Raw genomic sequence first — 21,689 nt, 5'->3', positions numbered from 1 at the left:
TATAGAGCTTCTCCATCTTTGGCTGCAAAGAATATAATCAGTCTGATTTCAGTGTTGACCATCTGGTGATGTCCATGTGTAGAGTCTTCTCTTGTGTTGTTGGAAGAGGGTGTTTGCTATGACCAGTGCATTTTCTTGGCAAAACTCTATTAGTCTTTGCCCTGCTTCATTCTGCATTCCAAGGCCAAATTTGCCTGTTACTCCAGGTGTTTCTTGACTTCCTACTTATGTATTCCGGTCCCCTATAATGAAAAGGACATCTTTTCCGGGTGTTAGTTCTAAAAGGTCTTGTAGGTCTTCATAAAACCGTTCAACTTCAGTTTCTTCAGTGTTGCTGGTTGAGGCATAGACTTGGTTTACTGTGATATTGAATGGTTTGCCTTGGAGACGAACAGAGATCATTCTGTCGTTTTTGAGACTGCATCCAAGTACTGCATTTCGGACTCTTTTGTTGACCATGATGGCTACTCCATTTCTTCTGAGGGATTCCTGCTTTCAGTAGTAGATGTAATGGTCATCTGAGTTAAATTCACCCATTCCAGTCCATTTTAGTTCACTGATTCCTAGAATGTCGACGTTCACCCTTGCCATCTCTTGTTTGACCACTTCCACTTTGCCTTGATTCATGGACCTGACGTTCCAGGTTCCCATGCAATATTGCTCTTTACAGCATCAGATCTTACTTCTATCACCAGTCACATCCACAGCTGGGTATTGTTTTTGCTTTGGCTCCATCCCTTCATTCTTTCTGGAGTTATTTCTCCACTGATCTCCAGTAGCACCTAATGACCTGGGTAGTTCCTCTTTCGGTATCATATCATTTTGCCTTTTCCTACTGTTCATGGGGTTCTCAAGGCAAGAATACTGAAGTGGCTTGCCATTCCCTTCTCCAGTGGACCACATTCTGTCAGACCTGTCCACCATGACCTGCCCATCTTGGGTTGCCCCACAGGCATGTGTTGGTTTCATTAAGTTAGACAAGGCTGTGGTCCTAGTGTGATTAGATTGACTAGTTTTCTGTGAGTATGGTTTCAGTGTGTTTGCCCTCTGATGCCCTCTTGCATCACCTACCATCTTACTTGGGTTTCTCTTACCTTGCGCATGGGATATCTCTTCATGGCTGCTCCAGGAAAGCACAGCCGCTACTCCTTACCTTGGACGAGGGCTATCTCCTTACTGCCTCCATTCCTGACCTTCAACGTGGGATGGCTCCTCTAGGCCCTCCTGTGCCTGCGCAGCCACAGCTCCAAGGGTTGCTCCTCCCCGCCGCTGGCCCTGGCCTCGGACGTGGGTGGCTCCTCCCAGCTGCCGCCCCTGGCCTTGGGCTCAGGGTGGCTCCTCGGGGTCACCTCCCCTGGCCTCGGGTGCGAGGTGGCTTCTCCTGGCCGCCCCTGACCTCGGATGCGGAGTGTCTCCCCCCGGCTGCCACTGGCCTTGGATGTGGGGTAGCTCCTCTCGGCCACCGCCCCGACCTCGGACGTGGGGTGTCTCCTCCTGGCCGCCGCCCCTGACTTTGGACCCTCTTCTCATGTCCATATTATCCCTGTGAATGAAATCACTTAGCCAAAGGACTTTCATCCTTTCAAGGCTGATTAACTCTTTTCCAGTTCTCTTCCAGAGACTCAATCTATATTTCCATAAACAGTATTATTTCCCTCCCTTATGTGAATAAAAACTTATTTGATGTTTAATTATAAATGATTTTAAAATTGAAGTATTAAATTTGTTTAATTCCTCATACCCTAATTGTTCTCCTTGAATCAAACATTTCAGAACAGTGGTAATAAAATAGTATTGATAGTAATAATAAAAATATTAATAGACAACTAATACTTACTATACTTACCATGGGCAAGGCATTGTTCCAAGCACTGAATGGAAATGAACTAATTTCAGTTCAGTTCTGTTCAGTCGCTCAGTCGTGTCTGACCCCACGAATTGCAGCAGTCCTCCATTAACCCTCAGAAAGAAGACACCATTATTATTCCTCTTTTATAGATAAATTGAGCCTTGGTTTAAATAACTTGTCCAAGTTCACAGGTCTAGTAAGTTTTAAAATGCTGATGCCATTCTAAGCAGTTGGCCTCCAGACTCCATGCTGTAATATTGCCTCAGAAAGGGGCTGCCAGAAGTGAGGGAAAAGGGAAACAAAGGTAGTCTCTTGTTGGAAGAAATTCTTGTTTGTGGAGGGGACTGGATAAGCAGTTAACCCAAGGTGGCAGGGGTCTTACAGGGAGCGCATGAGAGCAAGAATGTTACCTTGAGTCTGGGACCCAGGTGCAGGGTGAGAGAACAGTTCTTCCCTCTCATTTTCAAAACTTTAAGGACCCAGGAGCACAACAATTTGGGAGTTTTGTTTTGTTTATTTAGTAGAAGCAATGATTTTTACTTATATAAATGATTTGGGTGTTTTTGAAAGTATCTCTAAGAATTTTTCTTAGAAAGCTGACAAATTTACTATAATTTTGTATTTATACTTAAAAGTAATTTCTACTGGATATTTGGTTACCATTATAACATGACTGATTAAACCACTTGGACTTTCAAAACTATAGGGACTGGTTTCAGGATATTCCTTGGTTAAGATTTTTAAAGACTTTTCCTTATCTCAGAGATTTGTGAACTAAAATTTAATATTGATAATTATATTATAACAAAATATTAACCAGAGTATACTCTGTCAGCAGATACTAGACAGAGTTTTACCTGTATTATATCATTTAATTCTCTGAAATCTGTATGGTAGAGTTGGAAACAAAATTCCTATTTTATAGGTGAGGTATTCCAGATCAGAGAATTTAAGGACTTGTCAAATAGGGTCACACTAGTAAGTCATCGAGCCACATGATTTGCACTTATTTATGTATCTGACTGACTCAGTATCTTGCTCTTGATGCTGTGTTTTAGTGCCTATCATTCAGTAACAACTGATTATACAAGAGTTCCAAAGTTCTTCATTCCTTCTGATTCACATTTGTTTTTATGTTTTATAATTTTTAATATTTATATATAAATATATGTAAAGATAACTTTATGATCCAACTCAAATCAAGGAAACTAAAAGAAACACCTTAAACTAATTTTAATCTGATTGTTTAAACATAGAAATAATCTCTGACCTGCATATAGTTAGCTAACAAATATTGTAACAGAATAGCATATAAGCTATTCAAAAGGAATAATTTATTTTTCCATAAATGATTTCTTGACTTTTAAATAACACTGAGATCAAGCCATCATTAAGTAGTATATTCTCAAAAACTGCATTGCGTGTGTCTTTATGGTACGAATTTCCTAAAATTTAAAGTTTTGGTCATGCCAAAAGTATCTTATTGTATATATGTGTGTGTGTGTTTCTTCTAGTAATAACTTTATATTTCAATGATATATATTAGTCTTCCAAAGCAACACATTGGCAGCAAGTAGGAGAAGGATATAAATAATGGGTAATAGAAGCGTTCTGCAACAATTCCAAGTGCAACAAACATGATTGGTTCCAGAAATCATGAATGGAAAATGTCAGCTGTGTGAATTGTTGTTCAGTTGCTAAGTCATGTCCAACTTTTTGTGACCCTGTGAACTGTAACACGTCAGGCTCCTCTGTCCTCTGCAATCTCCCAGAGTTGGCTCACATTCATGTCCATTGAGTTGGTGATGGTATCTAACCATCTCGTCCTTTGCTGCCCCCTTCTCCTTTTGCCTTCAGCCTCTCCCCATCATCAGTGTCTTTTTCATGGGACCTGTTCATTGGTCCCGTGTATTTCAGCAAATTCTTCTACTGTCTGCTATTTTGGGTCTGAATTCTTCTCTATTTTCTGTGGCTTTATAGTGAAACTAGCCATTGAATTCTGGTAGCTAAAACTTACCTCAAAAATCACCACTTTATTCAGAATCACAAGCTATGTTCTGTGTAATTAATTAGAGGGAAGTGATAATAGACATTGAATTTAGGAGTCCTGTAATATTAGTGTGAAAGGGCAGTTCTTTCAGAAAGGATGACTTCATCATGTAACCATCCCAGAGAATAAGCTGAAGTATGTAGGAGGTTATGCTGCTGAAGGATCAGGCAGTTAAGGAACCCATGCTCAGGGCTGTTTCTGTACAGAGGCAACTTTCCCAGATGTTTGCTGAGTGGGAGGGATAGAGTAATAAGGAACAGGGAGACAGATTTATAGAATTTGTTACTATTTTTAAATATTTTAATTGGGATAGTTGAGTGAAAGGTTATGCTTATATATGTATATTTATATATGTATGTTTGTATTTCCACATGGACTATCTTGAATACCACTGAGAAATCTTTCACTTTGGCCAAAAAAAGGTCTTGAAAGTGAAAGTGAAGTCTCTCAGTTGTGTCCGACTCTGCAACCCCATGGACGGTAACCTACCAGGCTCCACAGTCCATGGGATTTTCCAGGCAAGAATACTGGAGTGGGCTGCCATTTCCTTCTCCAGGGGATCTTCCCAACCCAGGGATCGAACCCAGGTCTCCTGCATTGCAGACAGACTACCATCTGAGCCACTAGGGAAGCCCATAGAAAAAGATCTTATACACTACTAAAAATTCATGCAGTGTTTTTGTAAAATTTACATAGAACTTCATGCTCTTGGTGCAAGAGGGGCATTTAGTGGAGTGAATCAAATGTTTATTTTGTTTGCTTGGGCAGTGAAGATATAATTATGTATTTTATAATTTTTTATTTTAGGATGGTGATGTTGTCATAGTGACCATCCTTACCACCTATTTTATTGTTTAATAATGTTATTATCTAAAGTGTAGTTTTCTGTATGTATTTATGTGGATACGTTTAATACATACTGTATTCAAAGATTTGATTAATAGAAATCAATACTCTACTAATTTGGTTCAATTCAGGTACTCAGTTTAGTAGATAACTTAAGTCTAGTATCTCTCAAACTTTAACATACATACAGAATACCTGGGGAACTTTGTTAAATTGTGGATTCTGGCTCAATAGATCTGAAGTGCAACTAAGTCTGAATTTCTAATAAGGTTCTAGGTGATACAGGTTCTACTGATTCTGCAGCTTAAGTAATAAGGATTTAGAGCTTAGTAAATGTGACAGACTCAATTTTTGAGTCTAGTCTGAATATTTGTACAGTCCTTGCCTATTGTGATGAGAGATACAAAATTTGAACCTATACTTTAATAATGTAAATTTATTATAATCTGAATTCCTATATGTCAGAGACAGAAATATTACAATGAAAGTAACTTGCTTTTTGTATATGCTGAAAACTAAACTTACAATGCCAGTTATTGACAATATAATTCATTATATATACCATGGAGAACTAATTTAACAGAAACTGTGAAGAATAAGCCAAAAATATAAATTAGTGAAATGGGAATCAATGTAATATAAAACAGTTATTTTGAGAATAATCTGAGGAACCATATTCTTTTTCAATCTAGGAAATAACATCAAGATTTATAATGAATCAGCTAGCAGAAAATAATCCTTTCCTAATGAAAGCCATAAAATGGTACCCACAGGTCAGGAGCATAATCTCTCAGGGAAGAAAGTGTGCAATATGTGGGAAGTTCTTTTTAACCATATGGCTGGAATGTGTGGAATTTTTTCCTCCATCAAAGGTAAATGGTGTTTTTTTGTATGAATATGAACATAAGACCACCTCTTATTCTTTGTCCTTGTCTAAGTTGATCAATATAAACTATATTTGTATCTAAGAATTGACATCTATGATGATATAATGAGTTTTTCACCAGCTTTATTGATTTATAATTGATAGATAACATAGTATAAATTTAAGGTGTACAACATGTTAATTTGATACATTTATAAATGCAAAATGACTACCACCACAGTTATCACCTACATCTCCATCCTGTCACATATCATCATTTTTTATTTTTGTGATGAGAACACTTAAGATCTATTTTCTTCAGTTCAGTTCAGTCGCTCAGTCGTGTCTGACTCTTTGCAACCCCATGAATCGCAGCATGCTAGGCCTCCCTGTCCATCACCAACTCCCGGAGTTCACTCAGATTCACGCCCATCGAGTCAGTGATGCCATCCAGCCATCTCATCCTCTGTCATCCCCTTCTCCTCCTGCCCCCAATCCCTCCCAGCATCAAAGTCTTTTCCAGTGAGTCAACTCTTCTCAAACATATGATACATATGTAATATGTATTCTAATATATGTGTATATGACTAATATATATCATACATATGTATGATGCACGTATATACATATATATAATAAGCATGATACATGTATATTGTACTAGCCATAATCAACATGCTGTACATTAGACCCTGTAACTTAATCTTACAACTAAAAATTTGTACACTTTGACCACTATCTCCCCATGTCTCCCAACCCATAACGTCAGATAACTATCACTTTACTATTTCTCTAAGTTTGTCTTTTTTATATTCCACATATAAATTATTGTGCAGTATTTATTTTTTCTCTGTCTGATTTATTTCACTTAGCGTACTTCCCTCAGTGTCCATCTAAGTTGTCATGAATGGCAGGATTTCCTTATTTTCCTTGGCTGAATAACATTCAGTGGTGTATAGATATACACCACAACTTCTTCATCCGTTCATCTGTTAACAGACATGCATAGGTTGTTTCTAAATCCTGGCTATTGTGAGTAATGCTGCAGTGAACACGAGTGTGCAGATCTCTACGAGATCCCGATTTCAGTTTCTCTGGATATGTAATAAAGTGGAATTGATGTATGTTATAGTAGTTCTATTTTTAATTTTTTGAGTGACCTACCTACTCTTTCCTAAAGTGGCTGTACAAATTTGCATTTCCACCAGTAGTGCATACAGTTCAGTTCAGTCACTCAGTCGTGTCCAACTCTTTGCAACCCCATAGACTGCAGCACGCCAGGTCTCCCTGTCCATCACCAACTCCCAGAATTTACTCAAACTCATATCCATTGAGTTGGTGATACCATCCAACCATCTCACCTTCCGTCATCCCCTTCTCCTCCTGCCCTCAATCTTTCCTAGCATCAGGGTCTTTTCAAATGAATCAGCTCTTCGCATCAGGTAGCCAAAGTATTGGAGTTTCAGCTTCAGTCTTAGTCCTTCCAATGAACACCCAGCACTGATCTCCTTTAGGATGGACTGGTTTTATCTCCTTGCAGTCCAAGGGACTCTCAAGAGTCTTCTCCAACACCACAGTTCAAAAGCATCTATTCTTCGGTGCTCAGCTTTCTTTATAGTCCAGCTCTCACATCCATACATGACTACGGGAAAAACCATAACCTTGACTAGATGGACTTTGTCAGCAAAGTAACGTCTCTGCTTTTTAATAAACTGTCTAGGTTGGAGCCCCAAAAATAAAGTGTGACACTGTTTCCACTGTTTCTCCATCTATTTCCCATGAAGTGATAGGACAGATGCCACGATCTTAGTTTTCTGAATGTTGAGTTTTAAGCCAACTTTTTCACTCCTCTTTCACTTTCATCAAGAGGCTCTTTAGTTCTTCTTCACTTTCTGCTGTAAAGGTGGTGTCATCTGCATATCTAAGGTTATTGATATTTCTCCTAGCAATCTTGATTCCAGCTTGTGCTTCATCTAGCCCATCATTTCTCATGATGTAGTCTGCATATAAGTTAAATAAGCAGGGTGGCAATATATAGCCTTGATGTACTCCTTTCCCAGTTTTGAGCCAGTCCATTGTTCTTTGTCCGGTTCTAACTGTTTTTTTTTTTTTTTGACCTGCATACACGTTTTTAGGGAGGCAGATCAAATGGTCTGATACTCCCATCTCTTTAGTAATTTTCCATAGTTTGTTGTGATCCCCACAGTCAAAGGATTTAGTATAGTCAATGAACCAGATGTAGATGTTTTTCTGGAATTCTCTTGCTTTTTCTATGATCCAGTGGATGTTGGCAATTTGATCTCTGGTTCCTCTGCCTTTTCTAAATGCAGCTTGAACATCTGCAAGTTCTAGGTTCACATGCTGTTGAATTTGAGCGTTACTTTGCTAGCATGTGTAATGAATGCAGTTGTGCGGTAGTTTGAACATTCTTTGTCATTGCCCTTCTTTGGAATTGAAATGAAAATTAACCTTTTCTAGTCCTGTGGCCAGTGCTGTATTTTCCAAATTTGCTGGTATAGTGAGTACAGCATCTTAACAGCATCTTATTTTAGGATTTGAAATAGTTCAGCTAGAATTCGGTCACCTCCATTAGCTTTGTTTGTAGTGATGCTTCCTAAGGCCCACTTGTCTTTGCATTCCAAGATGTCTAGCTCTAGGTTAGTGATCACACCATTGTGGTTATCTGGGTCATTAAGATCTTTTTTGTATAGTTCTTCTTCCCTGGTAGCTCAGCTGTTAAAGAATCTGCCTGCAATGTGGGAGACCTGGTTTGATCCCTGGTTGGGAAGATCCCCTGGAGAAGGGTATGGCTACTCACTCCAGTATTCTGGCCTGGAGAATTCCATGGACTGTTTAATCCATGGGGTTGCAAAGAGTCAGACATGACTGAGAGACTTTCACTTCACTGTGTAGTCTTGCCACGTCTTAATATCTCTTTTTCTGTTGGGTCATATTGTTTTTGTCCTTTATTGTGCCCACCTTTGCATGAAATGTTCCCTTAATATCTCTAATTTTCTTGAAGAGATCTCTAGTCTTTCCTATTGTATTGAAAAAGGAGACACAATCACAAATTGGCTTTGTTCTTGATTTAAAAACCTAGAAATAACTAAATATCAAATTGTAATGTTTCTATTCATGGGAATGTGGAATTATGCCATAATTATTTTATGAATTAGTGAGATGTGGATTGGAAAATATTTGATGAAAAATTCTTCTGAATCTCAAATATTAACTTTTACCATAATTCATTCAGATGCCTTTGACTTTTTCATGTGTTATAGATCTTGCCATCTGAGTTTTGTTAGTCCTCAGCATTTACAGAATTATCATTAACTTCAAGTAATTGATACTTAAGTATTAACTATTATGGATATAATGCTTCAAAGCAACAACAAAAATTAATCCTTTTTAGTTACCACCAACTTGGATCATAACATCTATGTTGATGGTACTTGGTACTACCAATGAAATAATCTCATAAAATTATTCCCAAATACTGCATTCCAAATAGTGCCAAAGATATGCATTCAATATTTTCACTTTGTATAGTTAGATTAATTGAACTTAATATTTTCCTAGATTCCTTTAAAGTTGAAGAGTTTAGGGAGGGAATAGTTTGGAATATGAACTCTCAGTCCTGTATTTAGTGATGTAATGTAATTAGGGCTTCCTTCAAAAGAATCTCAATTGAGTAGGTTTCACCACACATGAGTGAAAAAGCTGATCTACTTTATGAAAATAATGAAAATTTCAGTCTTAATTCCTTTTTTTTATAACAAGCTATCAGTAATAAAACATAAGATTACATTTAATAATTTTACTCATTACATATAGAGCAAAATCCTACTTTGCAACAAAAAGTTATTATTGTTTATATACCACTGACATTCATTTATGAAACTGATCATTTCAACCAGTCAGCTGTGAAAATGAATGTTAGTTTTAAAACATTTATGCAGTGGTTAGTTAATTTAAAGTAAATTACACACTTAGGAGATCAAAGATACCACATTTTCTAACTATAAATAATCATGACAGTAATATATAGTTATTCAGAAAATTGAAATGGCATGAATGTTTCTTATCACTTTATTTGGAAAACAGTAAAACAATTAGAGTATAGATGATCTTGCCATTCATGACCCACAGCTTTGTTGTGGCAAAGGGGCTTGCATAACTCAATGAGACTATGAATCATGTGGTGCAGTGCCGCCGAAGATGGATGGGTCATGGTGAAGAGTTCTGATAAAATGTGGTTCACTGCTGAAGGAAATGGCAGCCCACTCCAGTATTCTTGCCTGGAGAACCCCACAGACAGTATGAAAAGGCAAAAAGATATGACACTGGAGGATGAGCCCTCCCCTCCACCCCCAGGTCAGAAGGTGTACAGTATGCTACTGGGGAATAGTGGAGGGCAGTTACTAATAGCTTTAGAAAGAGTGAAATGGCTGGGCCAAAGTAGAAATGGCACTCAGCTGTGAATGTGTTTGGTGGTGAAAGTAAAGTCCAATGTAGTAAAGAACAATATTGTATAGGACCTTGGAATGTTAGGTCCATGAATCAAGGTAAATTGGATGCAGTCCAGCAGGAGATGGCAAGATTGAACATCAACATCTTAGGAATCAGTGAACTAAAATAGATGGGAATGGGTGGATTTATTCAGATAACCATTATATCCACTACTGTTGGCAAGAATCTCTTAGAAGAAATGGTGTAGTCCTCACAGTCCACTGGAGTCCAAAATGCAGTACTTGGGTACAGTCTTAAAAATGACGAAATCATCTTGGTTCTTTTCCAAGCCAAACCATTCAGCATCACAGTAATCCAAGTCTGTGCCCCAACTACTGATGCTGAAGAAGCTGACCAGTTCTAAGAAGACCTACAAGGTCTTCTAGAGCTAACACCATAAAAAGATGTCCTTTTCATTATAGGGGATTGGAATGCAAAAGTAGGAAGTCATGAGATACCCAGAATAACAAGCAAATTTGGCCTTAGAGTACAAAATGAAGCTGGGCAAAGCCTAACAGTTTTGTCAAGAGAATACACTAGCAACAGCAAACACCATCTTCCAAAAACACAATAGATGACTCTACGTGGATATAAATGGTTAATACCAAAATCAAATTGATTATGTTCTTCGCAACCAAGATGGAGAAGCTCTATAAGATCATAAAAACAAGACCTGGCTGACTGTGGCCCAGATCATGACTGAAGTTCAGGGTTAAATTGAAGAAAGTAGGGAGAACCACTAAGCCATCCAGGTATGACCTAAATCAAAGCAGTCAATATGTCAGAATATTTGGAAAACCCAGCAGTGGCCACAAGACTAGGAAAGGTCAGTTTTCATTCCAATCCCAAAGAAGGACAATGTCAAAGAAGGTTCAAACTTCTTTGCAATTGCACTTATCTCACATGCTGGCAAGGTTATGCTCAAAATCCTTCAAGGTCAGCTTCAGCAGTATATGAAACAGGAACTTCCAGATGTAAAAGCTGGGTTTTGAAGAGGTAGAGAAACCAGAGATCAAATTGCCAATTTTTGTTGCATCATGGAGAAAGCAAGGGAATTGCAGAAAAATATTTACTTCTGCTTCATTGACTATGCTAAAGCCTTTGACTGTGTGGATCACAACAAACTGAAAAATTCTTCAAGAGATGGGAGTACCAGACCACTTTACTTGCCTCCTGAGAAGCCTGTATGTGGGTCAAGAACCAACAGTTAAAACCAGGTGTAAAACAACTGACTGGTTCAAAATTGGGAAAGAAGCATAACAAGGCTATATGTTGTCACCCTGCTTATTTGTCTTATATACAGAGTACATCATGTGAAATGCCAAGCATGATTCCAACTTGATGAATTACAAGGTGGAATCAAGATTGCCAGGAGAGCTATCAACAACCTCAAATATGCAGATGATACTACTCTAATGGCAGAAAATGTAGAGGAACTAAAGAGCTTCTTGATGAGGGTGAAAGAGGAGAGTGGAAAACCTGCTTTAAAACTCAACATTCAAAAAACTAAGAGCATGGCATCTGGTCCCATTACAGCAAATAGAAGAATAAAAAAATGGAAGCAGTGACAGATTTTTATTTTCTTGGGTTCCAAAATCACTGTGGACAGTGATTGCAGCCATGAAATGAATAGATGCTTGCTTTTTGGAAGGAAAACTATGACAAACCTAGACAGTGTATTCAAAAGCAGAGACATCACTTTGCTAACAAAGTTCCATCTAATAAAAGCTATGGTTTTTCCATTGGTCATGTATGGCTGTGAAAGTTGGACCATAAAGAAGGCTGAGCACCAAAAAAGTGATTCTTTTGAACTGTGGTGCTGGAGAAGACTTGAGAGTCTGTTGGAGAGCAGGGAGATCAAACCAGTCAATCCTAAAGTCAATCAACCCTGAATATTTATTGGAAGTACTAATGCTGAAGCTGAAGGTTCAATACTTTGGCCACCTGATGCAAAGAGCTGACTCATTGGAAAAGACCCTGATGCTGGGAAAGATTGATTGGGAGAAGGGGGTGGCAGAGGATGAGACGGTTAGGTAGCATCACCAAATCAATGGATGTGAATTTGAAAAACTGGGAGATGGTGGCGAGCAGAGGAGCCTGGTGATCTATAGTTGGGAAACTACTTAGCTACTGAACAATAACAGCATCATGAATGATATCACATACTGTCTGTTGATTGCTTCTACTTCTATGGGAATTCATTGAATTCTCTTTTCCCTTTAAGGAACTCTATTCTTAAACTGCTAGGTAGAGTTAACAATTGTATTCAGTATACATGATTTTTTTTTTTCCTTCTAAAGAATCTTAAATTTCATTCAACTGCACCACATTTATCTGCTGTGCATTACCAGAATGTTTGAACCTCCCACGTGAAACTCAAAAGCCATTGATTATGCAGAGATGGTGATGAGAGGGCAGTATCACTCTGTACTGGAGAGAATGTTGCATAGCTAGATGGGTCGCTGAGTCATGAGCATGATTTTCTTTATGATTTCTGCCCTTATTACAGTCCAAACTGCCCTAAGGGTGGACTGACCATGTATAGTATATTATGTTAGTCAAGATTCTTTTGAGAGTGAAAGTAGACAGCATTCTTAGTAACTGAAAAATCAGGAAGCCAGGACTGTCCTAAGCAAAACTGAATATTCCTACACTTCCTAATTGAAGCAGTTAACTTTAGAGGAGTGCTCATTCCTGGTGCTTATGTGGAATAGAGGAGTTGTCATTCTGAATGTTCATCTTGTATTTTTATACTTACTTTCAGGGCTTCCCTTGTGGCTCAGATGGTAAAGAATCCACCTGCAACGTGGGAGACTGGGTTTGATGCCTGGGTTGGGAAGATCCCCTGGAGAAGGGAAAGGCTACCCACTCCAGTATTCTGGCCTGGAGAATTCTATGGACTGTATAGTCCATGGGGTCACAAAGAGTCAGACACGACTGAGCAACTTTCACTTTCACCTTTCATTTTCACTTTCAGTCATTCCATAGATATTTGAGAGCTTGCTTTAAGCAGGGACGTCTGGGTGCTAAGTACCATGGAAACAAATAGGGAACCTAGTTTGTCTCAAATGGTTAAAATCTAAGAGTTTAAACTCTGAAGATGTAAAAGACATTAGCTATAAACTCAAAATGTTAAATGAGACTAGTTGCTTTAGGGATTCAAAGTGTAAGATGAGATTGCTATAGGTTGTCAGGCTTAGGAAGTGCCTAGGCAGATGCTGAAACTTGTGCAGGGCATTAACATAGTTAGAATTCAGATACATGGAGAAGGAAGCAGGGAAGATATTCTAGGAGAAGAGAACAGTATGGAGGCGATAGAGTCATGTTTATAGGCAGTGAATCAATTAAGGTGATTTGTGGCTAAGAGTAGGAGAAAGAGACAGAAATATTAAGGTCAAATTCTGTGAACATGGGAAAGGATAGAATGAAGAGTTTGAACTTGATCCTGTTTGGAAATGGAGTGCTCCTGAATGTGTGGGGACGAGTCAATGCTATAAAAAAGAATTTTAGAAGGAGTCATTTGGGATTTAGAAGGAATCATTTATGCTAGAGTAATTGGAGTTTGAAGAGAAGAGAAACTAAAGAACAGAGACCTGTTAGAGTGCTTGCCTGGTGGAAGCACTACTACTGGGGGGTAGAAGTAGAAATGCAAGGAAAGGAAGCGCCATGAGGGAGGAAAGAGAGCAGAACGCGGTGACTGATTGGACGTGGGAAACCCAGAAGATTCCCGAGGGATCTGATTTTGGGCAAGACTTCAAGTTTCATTTTAGACATGTTGAGTTTCAAGTGATATGTGGATAATTCAAGTGACTATGTTTAGCAATCAGTTGGAGACAGACTAGAATAGCAGACAACAAACTTTTATGCTTTATTTGAGAATATGTACACTTTCCAATAACTGTTCATTCTTCCAAACAGTTCTGCAAATTATTATTAAACTCTGATCAAAACACTACATTGGAGAAAGAAGCTGGGAGGCACACTATGACTAAAATGATCTAGAGTTTAGTGAACTTAGATTCTTATCATGTCTCTGCCTCTAACTATGAGGCCTAAGGTAAGTCACCTTCCTTCTCATTATATCTGGACCAGTTTCCTCATCTGTATAATGAAGTAAGTAGATTCAAAATCTCTCCTAGCTCCAGAGTGCCTTGATTCCTTAGTTGGGAGAGTGGCTATCATAGTCATGCCTTTCATGGTCCTGCTAATTCAGAACATGATACTAGTATTCGTTTCCCATTGCTGCTGTAACAAATTTCTAATAATCTTGATGTTTTAACAACAAAAATGTATTATCTTGTAGTTTAGTAGGTCAGAAGTCCAATATGAGTGTTATTGTGCTAAAATCAGTGTCAGGAGGTCTGCATTCTTTCTGGAGGATTCTTTCCTCCAAGAGAGAATCCATTTTCTCACTCTTTCCAGGGTTTAGTGGCCGCCTACATTCCTTGGCTCATGGTCTCCTTCCTCCATCCTCAAAGCCAGCATTGGTAAATCTAGTCCTTCTCAGACCACGTCACTTGGACTTTCTCTTTTGTCTCCCTCTTCCACTTTCAGTGGTCCTTACGATGAAACTGGGTCCACCTGGATAATTCAGGCTAACTGCTCCATCTTGAGATCCTTTTAATCTTTTTTTTTTTTTAAGATCTTTAATTTTATCACACCTGCAAAGTCTCTTTTTCCATGTAAGATAACATATGTAGTCACAGGTTCCAGAGTTTAAGACCTGGATATTTTGGGGGAGCCTTTTTCCTGCCTACCATGATACCTTTTCCTAAAAAATAAGAAAGACATCTATCTCTTCTTTCCTAGTCCTTGTGCTTCATGAAATACTGAAACTTTATCCAAAGCTCTGCTTTATACTATATGATATAAATATATATTTTGATACTTTTTGATTTCTTAAAGCTTAAAATATGGTAGTTGTCACTCAGGCATATTTTAAAAACAACTCTCAATTCCACCATTCAATGAATATAAAACTTAGTAAGCACGCATTTTCAAATTTAAAGTGTAAGACTACTTTTCCTTAAAATATGGAGAGGATTATAATCATGTTTATTTCCTTTATGAAATAATGCATTTCACTGTAGAGACTAAAGACTGAAAATTAGACTTTAGTGTAGCATTTCGCATTTTAAAGCTTTTTGCTAAAAAGATAGAAAATCATAAACCAACTCCTTTCCTTCTTCTCTGACTTTGGCTTGATAAAAAGGATGTTTCAGCGTTTCAGTTTCTAACTGTAAACAACAAAGCAGTATTTATCTTTGGTAGAGTTACGAGGTGTTATTAATTGAGGTTTTTGAAGACATGTCTGCTCTGTGTGTCAATTCCTTTGTAAATGTTTATTTCAAATGGGTGTATGTTATACAATTGGAAATATATGTCATAGTGGTGACAGTGCCACAGATGGAAATAGAAACTTAAATGGGCATCAAGAGTCGAGGTATTAGAGATTTTCTTTTCTCATGTAAGCATTACTGAGTCCAAAGACTTTAGATGGAAAGTATATTACCAAGGAATTATATTGAGTCCATTTTTCTCAGTAAAATTCCCAGGAAACAATTAATAGCCGTGAGAGATATGATATCAAAATAGTAATTATTAACTCAGAGAATAACCACAAATTGTTCAATACAAAGCTGATAATGGCTTTTGGTAAAATAAGATACTAAAAAATTTAAATAAAATACTGTATTCTGATTAAACAATAATATCCTCCAGAAGAGGAATGAGGAACACAGACATCTTGCATTCCTGCTTGCAGCAAGTGCCAAGTCAAATTCTGCTCATGCAGTTTCTTAAAGACACGAGGGAGAATGGCTAAAACCACAGCAGAAATAGAAAGTGCTTTTAATAGTTCCTGTTATGAACTTTTCACCTCATGGAGAAACTGGACAAAGAGAATTGGATTGCTGTATGGCCGCGCTTGCTTCCTTGGTTTGTGTTTGTCTTTCTTCAACCTCCTCCTCTTGGTTCATGGTTCTGCTCTTTGTCCTGGTTTTTAAACAGAAGCTGAGTGAAGTGCATGTAGCATGGTATGTTTTGATAGCCGTTACTTCTGGATGAGATGTGTTACAGTAGTCGACAGGAATAGCTTGTTAGATGAGAGGGTTATCTACTATTGTATATGGAAAGGCCACATTTAGATTTCGGCTTTTGTCATTAGTTATTTAAGTACCATTTCAACATTCAACCATTATAAGCTAATTAATCAATTTGATCTCATATAGAGTAGATTTGAATTATTATATATAATGTGTCTGATACTGTACAACTACTTATGAATTCTTTTTATCTTTGGACTAATATTTATTGTTGATGTCCCGTGAGTCAACATTTTATGATGTTTATTGTTTATATAGAGAGTATATTTTCCCCAATACAAAATGAACATTCTTGAATTACTGCTCTCATAGTTAAACTTTCTATTAATAAATGTCTTTTTGTATCTTCTCCAGGTAGCCACATCCTAGACATCCTTAAAGCCCTAGTTCACTGTTTTGTTATATTGTGAAGTCTTGCTTCATATGCAGCCTATGGTGATGTGTCTTTTCTCTGCGTTCATGCAGAACACGTCATTGGATTGAGCCTTATGTTTCTAGTTATTTTTTGTGTGTTTATGTCTTACATTTCCAACTAGTTGCTGAAAGATTCTTAGAGGCAGGGATTGTTTCTTATATATCTTTGTATCTTTGACACTTTTGCCTAATGGGGTACAGGTTTTTGGTTGTTATTTGTCATAATTCCTAGCTGCAAGTAAAAGAAACCCACCTCACACACTAACTCAAGTAATGAAGAAGGTCTAGGGATAAGTCTGGCTGAATATTTAATCATGCTGGGTTGGGTATCCAAATTTATTCATCCAGAATTTGTCCTCCTGGTTTCCTTTGTTTTGACTTTTCTCTCAGATTGCATGCATGTGTGCTAAGTTGCTTCAGTCGTGTCTCACTCTTTGTGATCCTGTGGAGTGTAGCCCGCCATGCTCCTCTGTCCATGGGATTGTCCAGGCAAGAACAACCCACTGCAGTGGGTTGCCATGCCCTCCTCCTGGGGATCTTCCCGACCCAGGGATCGAACCTGCGTCTCCTGTGGCTCCTGCTCTGTAGGTGGATCTTTACCACTGAGCCACTGGGGGCACCCTTGCTCTTCGGTTAGAGTTCTCTCAGTTGTGTCTTTTGGCTGTGGAGGGGGCGCTTCCCTCTCTAAACAGATTCAGGGAAAGCTTTGGGGCTGATGATTATCGGTTTTCTTGGAAGCTCTTGGGTCATGTGCTTACATGGCTATGGTAGTGGGATCAGTTGCCCTCTCTCTTTCATAACATTTGCACTGAAATTGGAGTATGGGTAGTTCCTTAAAGGAACAGGTGGGCTTTTGTGCCAGTTGGTGGGAAATGGGTGCTGACAGACAAAAAATAATATTCCCGTTAGGAATTTCAGTCATGTTTCCTGGTTGATCACATAAACTTCTAGGCGATAAGTCAGATTTGTAGAGATTCTAATTTTCACCCTCATCCAAAGTATTTTATCATTAGTATTCTCTGAGCCTTTGGCTCTTCATTGATTTATTACCAAGGTTGAAAGATTATTACTCTCTTGAGGGTGGATTAATAGCTGTATTGAGGTGCTTTAACCTTTAAATAGGCCCAGGGTGTTCTTTTATGGAAGAGTGAACAGAACAGTAATGAAATCTTTTACTGTGGATTGTGATAATGATAGCCCAGTGGGTTGGTTAATGATAAAACTAAGCAGCGTTATCAACCAATTAAACTTTGACTCTGTTTTGGACTCTCTCACTGAGAGCTGTGTTGACCTCAGAAGTGTTTATAAAGCATATAAATGGTAAGCTTTGAGGTTGCCATTATTTCAAATATAGTGGTCAGAACATGTACAATAAGAGGTCAATACTTTGGCCACCTGATGTGAAGAATTGACTCATTTGAAAAGACCCTGATGCTGTGAAAGATTGATGGTGGGAGGAGAAGGGGATGACAGAGGATGAGATGTTTGCATGGCATCACTGACTCAATGGACATGAGTTTGAGTAAACTCTGGGAGTTGGTGATGGACAGAGAGGCCTGTCTGCTGCAGTCCATGGGGCTGCAAAGAGTTGGATACGACTGAATGACCAAACAGAACTGAATTGAAATGGTCAGAACATGTATACCAACTTAGTGTATATGTTCTAAAATTCCTTATTTGTACATTTAGAAGTAACATGAGAGATATTGTAAGTACAAAAACTTAAGTCATATATTGGTCTACTTGCCTGAAACCTAGCCCATGAAAATCTTAATGAACATTGCAGACAATAAACAGAGTATCAGGAAGATTAATTTCCATGAGAAATGGATGCTAGGTAAAACTGAGATGTGTATTGAAGTGTTCAGTTAGTCTCTGTTTACTGATCATTTTAACATCCCTGTAGATCAGAATCAGGTTTGTGTGGATTCTGTATCATTTTTTTTTGCCTTCATCCCAGAAACTTTACAACTAGGCAATACAATAATATCTTTGGATAAAAGCCTAGATAATCTTTTATCATTTGAATTTTATTTAGTGTCGAGTATGCCCTTCTTAGGGCTTCACTGGTGGCTCAGGCAGTAAAGAATCCACCAGCAGTGAAGAAGACCTGGGTTTGATCCCTGGGTTGGGAAGATCCCCCGGAAAAGGGAATGGAAACCCACTCCAGGATTCTTGCCTGGAGAATCCCATGGAGAGAGGAGCCTGGTGGGCTACAGTCCTTGGGGTCACAAAGAGTCAGACACGACTGAGCGACTAGGCACAGCACACAGCAGCAGCACACCTTTGTTAACTAGTTAAGCTTGTTTGTTTGTGTATGGGAAAAGAGCAAATCAAGCATAAATAGTTTAGCATGTACTTTAGAAATCAATATTCTGAAATCTCTGAGAAAGCTAATATTTATTTACTTAAAATACTTAAAATATTGTAAATGTTTAAAATATTTATTGAGTGGTGCCTTAATTTTATTTTTAATCTTTACTTTTTAGAACTGGAAAATAAGCAGAAATCTACAGCTGGTACCTCTTCGAATATTAATTTGTTCTTATAAATGTTTTTACCAACGTAACCCTAACATCTTTGGGATTGCTCAGAGGTAGAGCAGGTAAGAAGGTCATTTAGAGCCTCACATGACTTACCCATCAGCTCTGCACACATAGTCAGATTATGCCCGGCTTGTGATACCCTGCTCTTTGTCAATACATTAAGTAAAGAAAGAAAAGAAAAGTAAAGGACCAATTTAAGCACCACAGTCTACCTTTAGATTGTTTAGACTCTTAAGTGTGCTGAAAAATAAAATAAAAAAATAGAAAAATCAGTGTGTGTGGCAATTGAGTGTCATTTTTTTGTCATTCTGTTTTGATGGGGTCAAGTGTTTATTTTATGGGTATTTTGCAACTGAGAGAGAATCATTTTTTAGTGCTGGATAGTTCAATTATGATTTCAGTTGAGTTCTTATTTTCTAAGAGGCACTAAAATCTTTTTCTTTCTTTATTAAGGTAACATTGGTTTATAACATTATGTAAGTTTCATATATTCAATGTTATATTTCAGCTTCTGTATACACTACCAGAAGTTTAGTTTCCATTCACTGCCATATGGTTAATCCCCTTTATCCATTTTGCCCTCCCCCAACCCACTTCCCTTCTGGTAATCACTAATATGTTCTCGGTATCTGTGTGTTTATTTTGCTTGTTTATTTTATATTCCACATATAAGTGAAATCATATAATATTTGTCTTTCTCTTATTTTATTTAGTGTAATCCCCTCAAGGTGCTTCCCTGTTGTAGCAAATGACAATATTGCATCTTATTTTTTTATGACTGAGTAGTATTATATAATATCCCATATCTTTATCCATTCATCATTCATGAACACTTAGGTTGTTCCCATATCTTTGCTATTTTTAAATAATGCTGCAGTGAACATAGGGGGCATATGTCTTTTCAAATCAGTGTTTTTATATTCTTCAGATAAATATACAGAAGTAGAATAGCTGGATCATGTAATGGTTCTATTTTTAATTAAAACATTTTTTATTGAAGTATAATTGATTTATAATTGTTAATTTCAGTTCAGTTCAGTCACTCAGTCATGTCTGACTCTTTGTGACTCCATGGACTGCAGCACGCCAGGCCTCCCTGTCCATCACCAACTCCTGGAGTTTACTCAAACTCATGTCCTTTGAGTTGGTGATGCTATCCAACCATCTCATCCTCTGTTGTCCCCTTCTGCTCCCGCCTTTAATCTTTCCCAGCACCAGGGTCTTTTCAAATGAGTCAGTTCTTCACATCAGGTGGCCAAAGTATGGGAATTTCAGCTTCAGCATCAGTCCTTCCAATGAAAATTCAGGACTGATTTCCTTTAGGATGGACTGGTTGGATCTCCTTGCAATCTGAGGGACTCTCAAGAGCGTTTGAGCATCTCCTGTGGAGGTATGGGTCGGCAGTGGACTGCCACAGGGACAGGGGCTCTGGTTGCAGCAGACTTAGCTGTGGCATAGCCCTTTTGGAGGAGGTGGCCATTAACTCCACCATAGAGCTGCCAGAACTTACAGAGGAGGGAAATAGACTCTTGGAGGGCACAAACAGAACCTTGTGTGCACCAGGACCCAGAGAAAGGAGCAGTGACCCCACAAGAGACTGACCCAGACTTGCCCGGGAGTGTCCAGGAGTCTCCGGTGGAGGCGTGGGTTGGAGGTGGCCTGCTGCAGGGTTGGGGGCACTGAGTGTAGCAGTGCATGCATGGGATCCTTTGAAGGAGGTCTCCATTGTCTTCATCACCTCCATCATAGTTTGGCCCCAGGTAAATAACAGGGAGGGAACACAGCTCCACCCATCAACAGAAAATTAAAGATTTACTGAGCATGGCCCCACCGATCAGAACAAGACCCAGTTTCCACCACGGTCAGTCTCTCCCATCAGGAAGATTCCATAAGCCTCTTATCCTTATCCATCAGAGGGCAGACAGCCTGTAAAACACAATCTGATCACATGGATCACAGCCTTGAAATGAAACTATGAGGCATGCTGTGTAAGGCCACCCAAGATGGACAGGTCATGGTGGAGAGTTCTGACAAAATGCGGTCCACTGGAGAAGCGAATGGCAAACCACTTCAGTATTATTGCCTTGAGAACCCCATGAACAGTATGAAAAGCTAAAAAGATAGGACACTGAAAGATGAACTCCCCGGGTGAGTAGGTGCCCAATATGCTACTGGAGCAATGGAGAAATAACTCCAGAAAGAATGAAGAGACGGAGCCAAAACAAAAACAGCACCCAGCTGTGGATGTGACTGGTGATGGAAGTAAAGTCTGATGCTGTAAAGAGCAATATTACATAGGAACCTGGAATGTTAGGTCCATGAATCAAGGTAAGTGGTCAAACAGGAGATGGCAAGAGTGAATGTGAACATTTTAGGAATCATCAAACTAAAATAGGCTGGAATGGGTGAATTTAACTAAGATGACCATTGTATCTACTACTATGGTCAAGAATCCCTTAGAAGAAATGGAGTAGCCATCATAGTCAAGAGTCTGAAATGCAGTACT

General features: G+C 38.5%; 1 protein-coding gene across 1 annotated transcript in view; it reads left to right on the top strand.

The window, feature by feature from the left end:
- The window catches only part of LRRC69 (leucine rich repeat containing 69), a 76,632-nt gene extending 57,177 nt beyond the window's left edge, over window positions 1-19,455 (top strand). The window contains exons 7-8 of the mRNA XM_069600661.1: window positions 5,438-5,617; window positions 19,127-19,455. Coding sequence (XP_069456762.1) covers window positions 5,438-5,617; window positions 19,127-19,237 — 291 coding nt within the window. The 3' untranslated portion in view covers window positions 19,238-19,455. The remainder of the gene's footprint in view (window positions 1-5,437; window positions 5,618-19,126) is intronic.
- The last annotated feature ends 2,234 nt before the right edge of the window (window positions 19,456-21,689 follow it).

The sequence above is a fragment of the Ovis canadensis genome, chromosome 9, assembly GCF_042477335.2.
Source record: "Ovis canadensis isolate MfBH-ARS-UI-01 breed Bighorn chromosome 9, ARS-UI_OviCan_v2, whole genome shotgun sequence".
NCBI lineage: Eukaryota > Metazoa > Chordata > Mammalia > Artiodactyla > Bovidae > Ovis > Ovis canadensis.
This window is presented reverse-complemented; position numbering and strand designations above follow the sequence as displayed.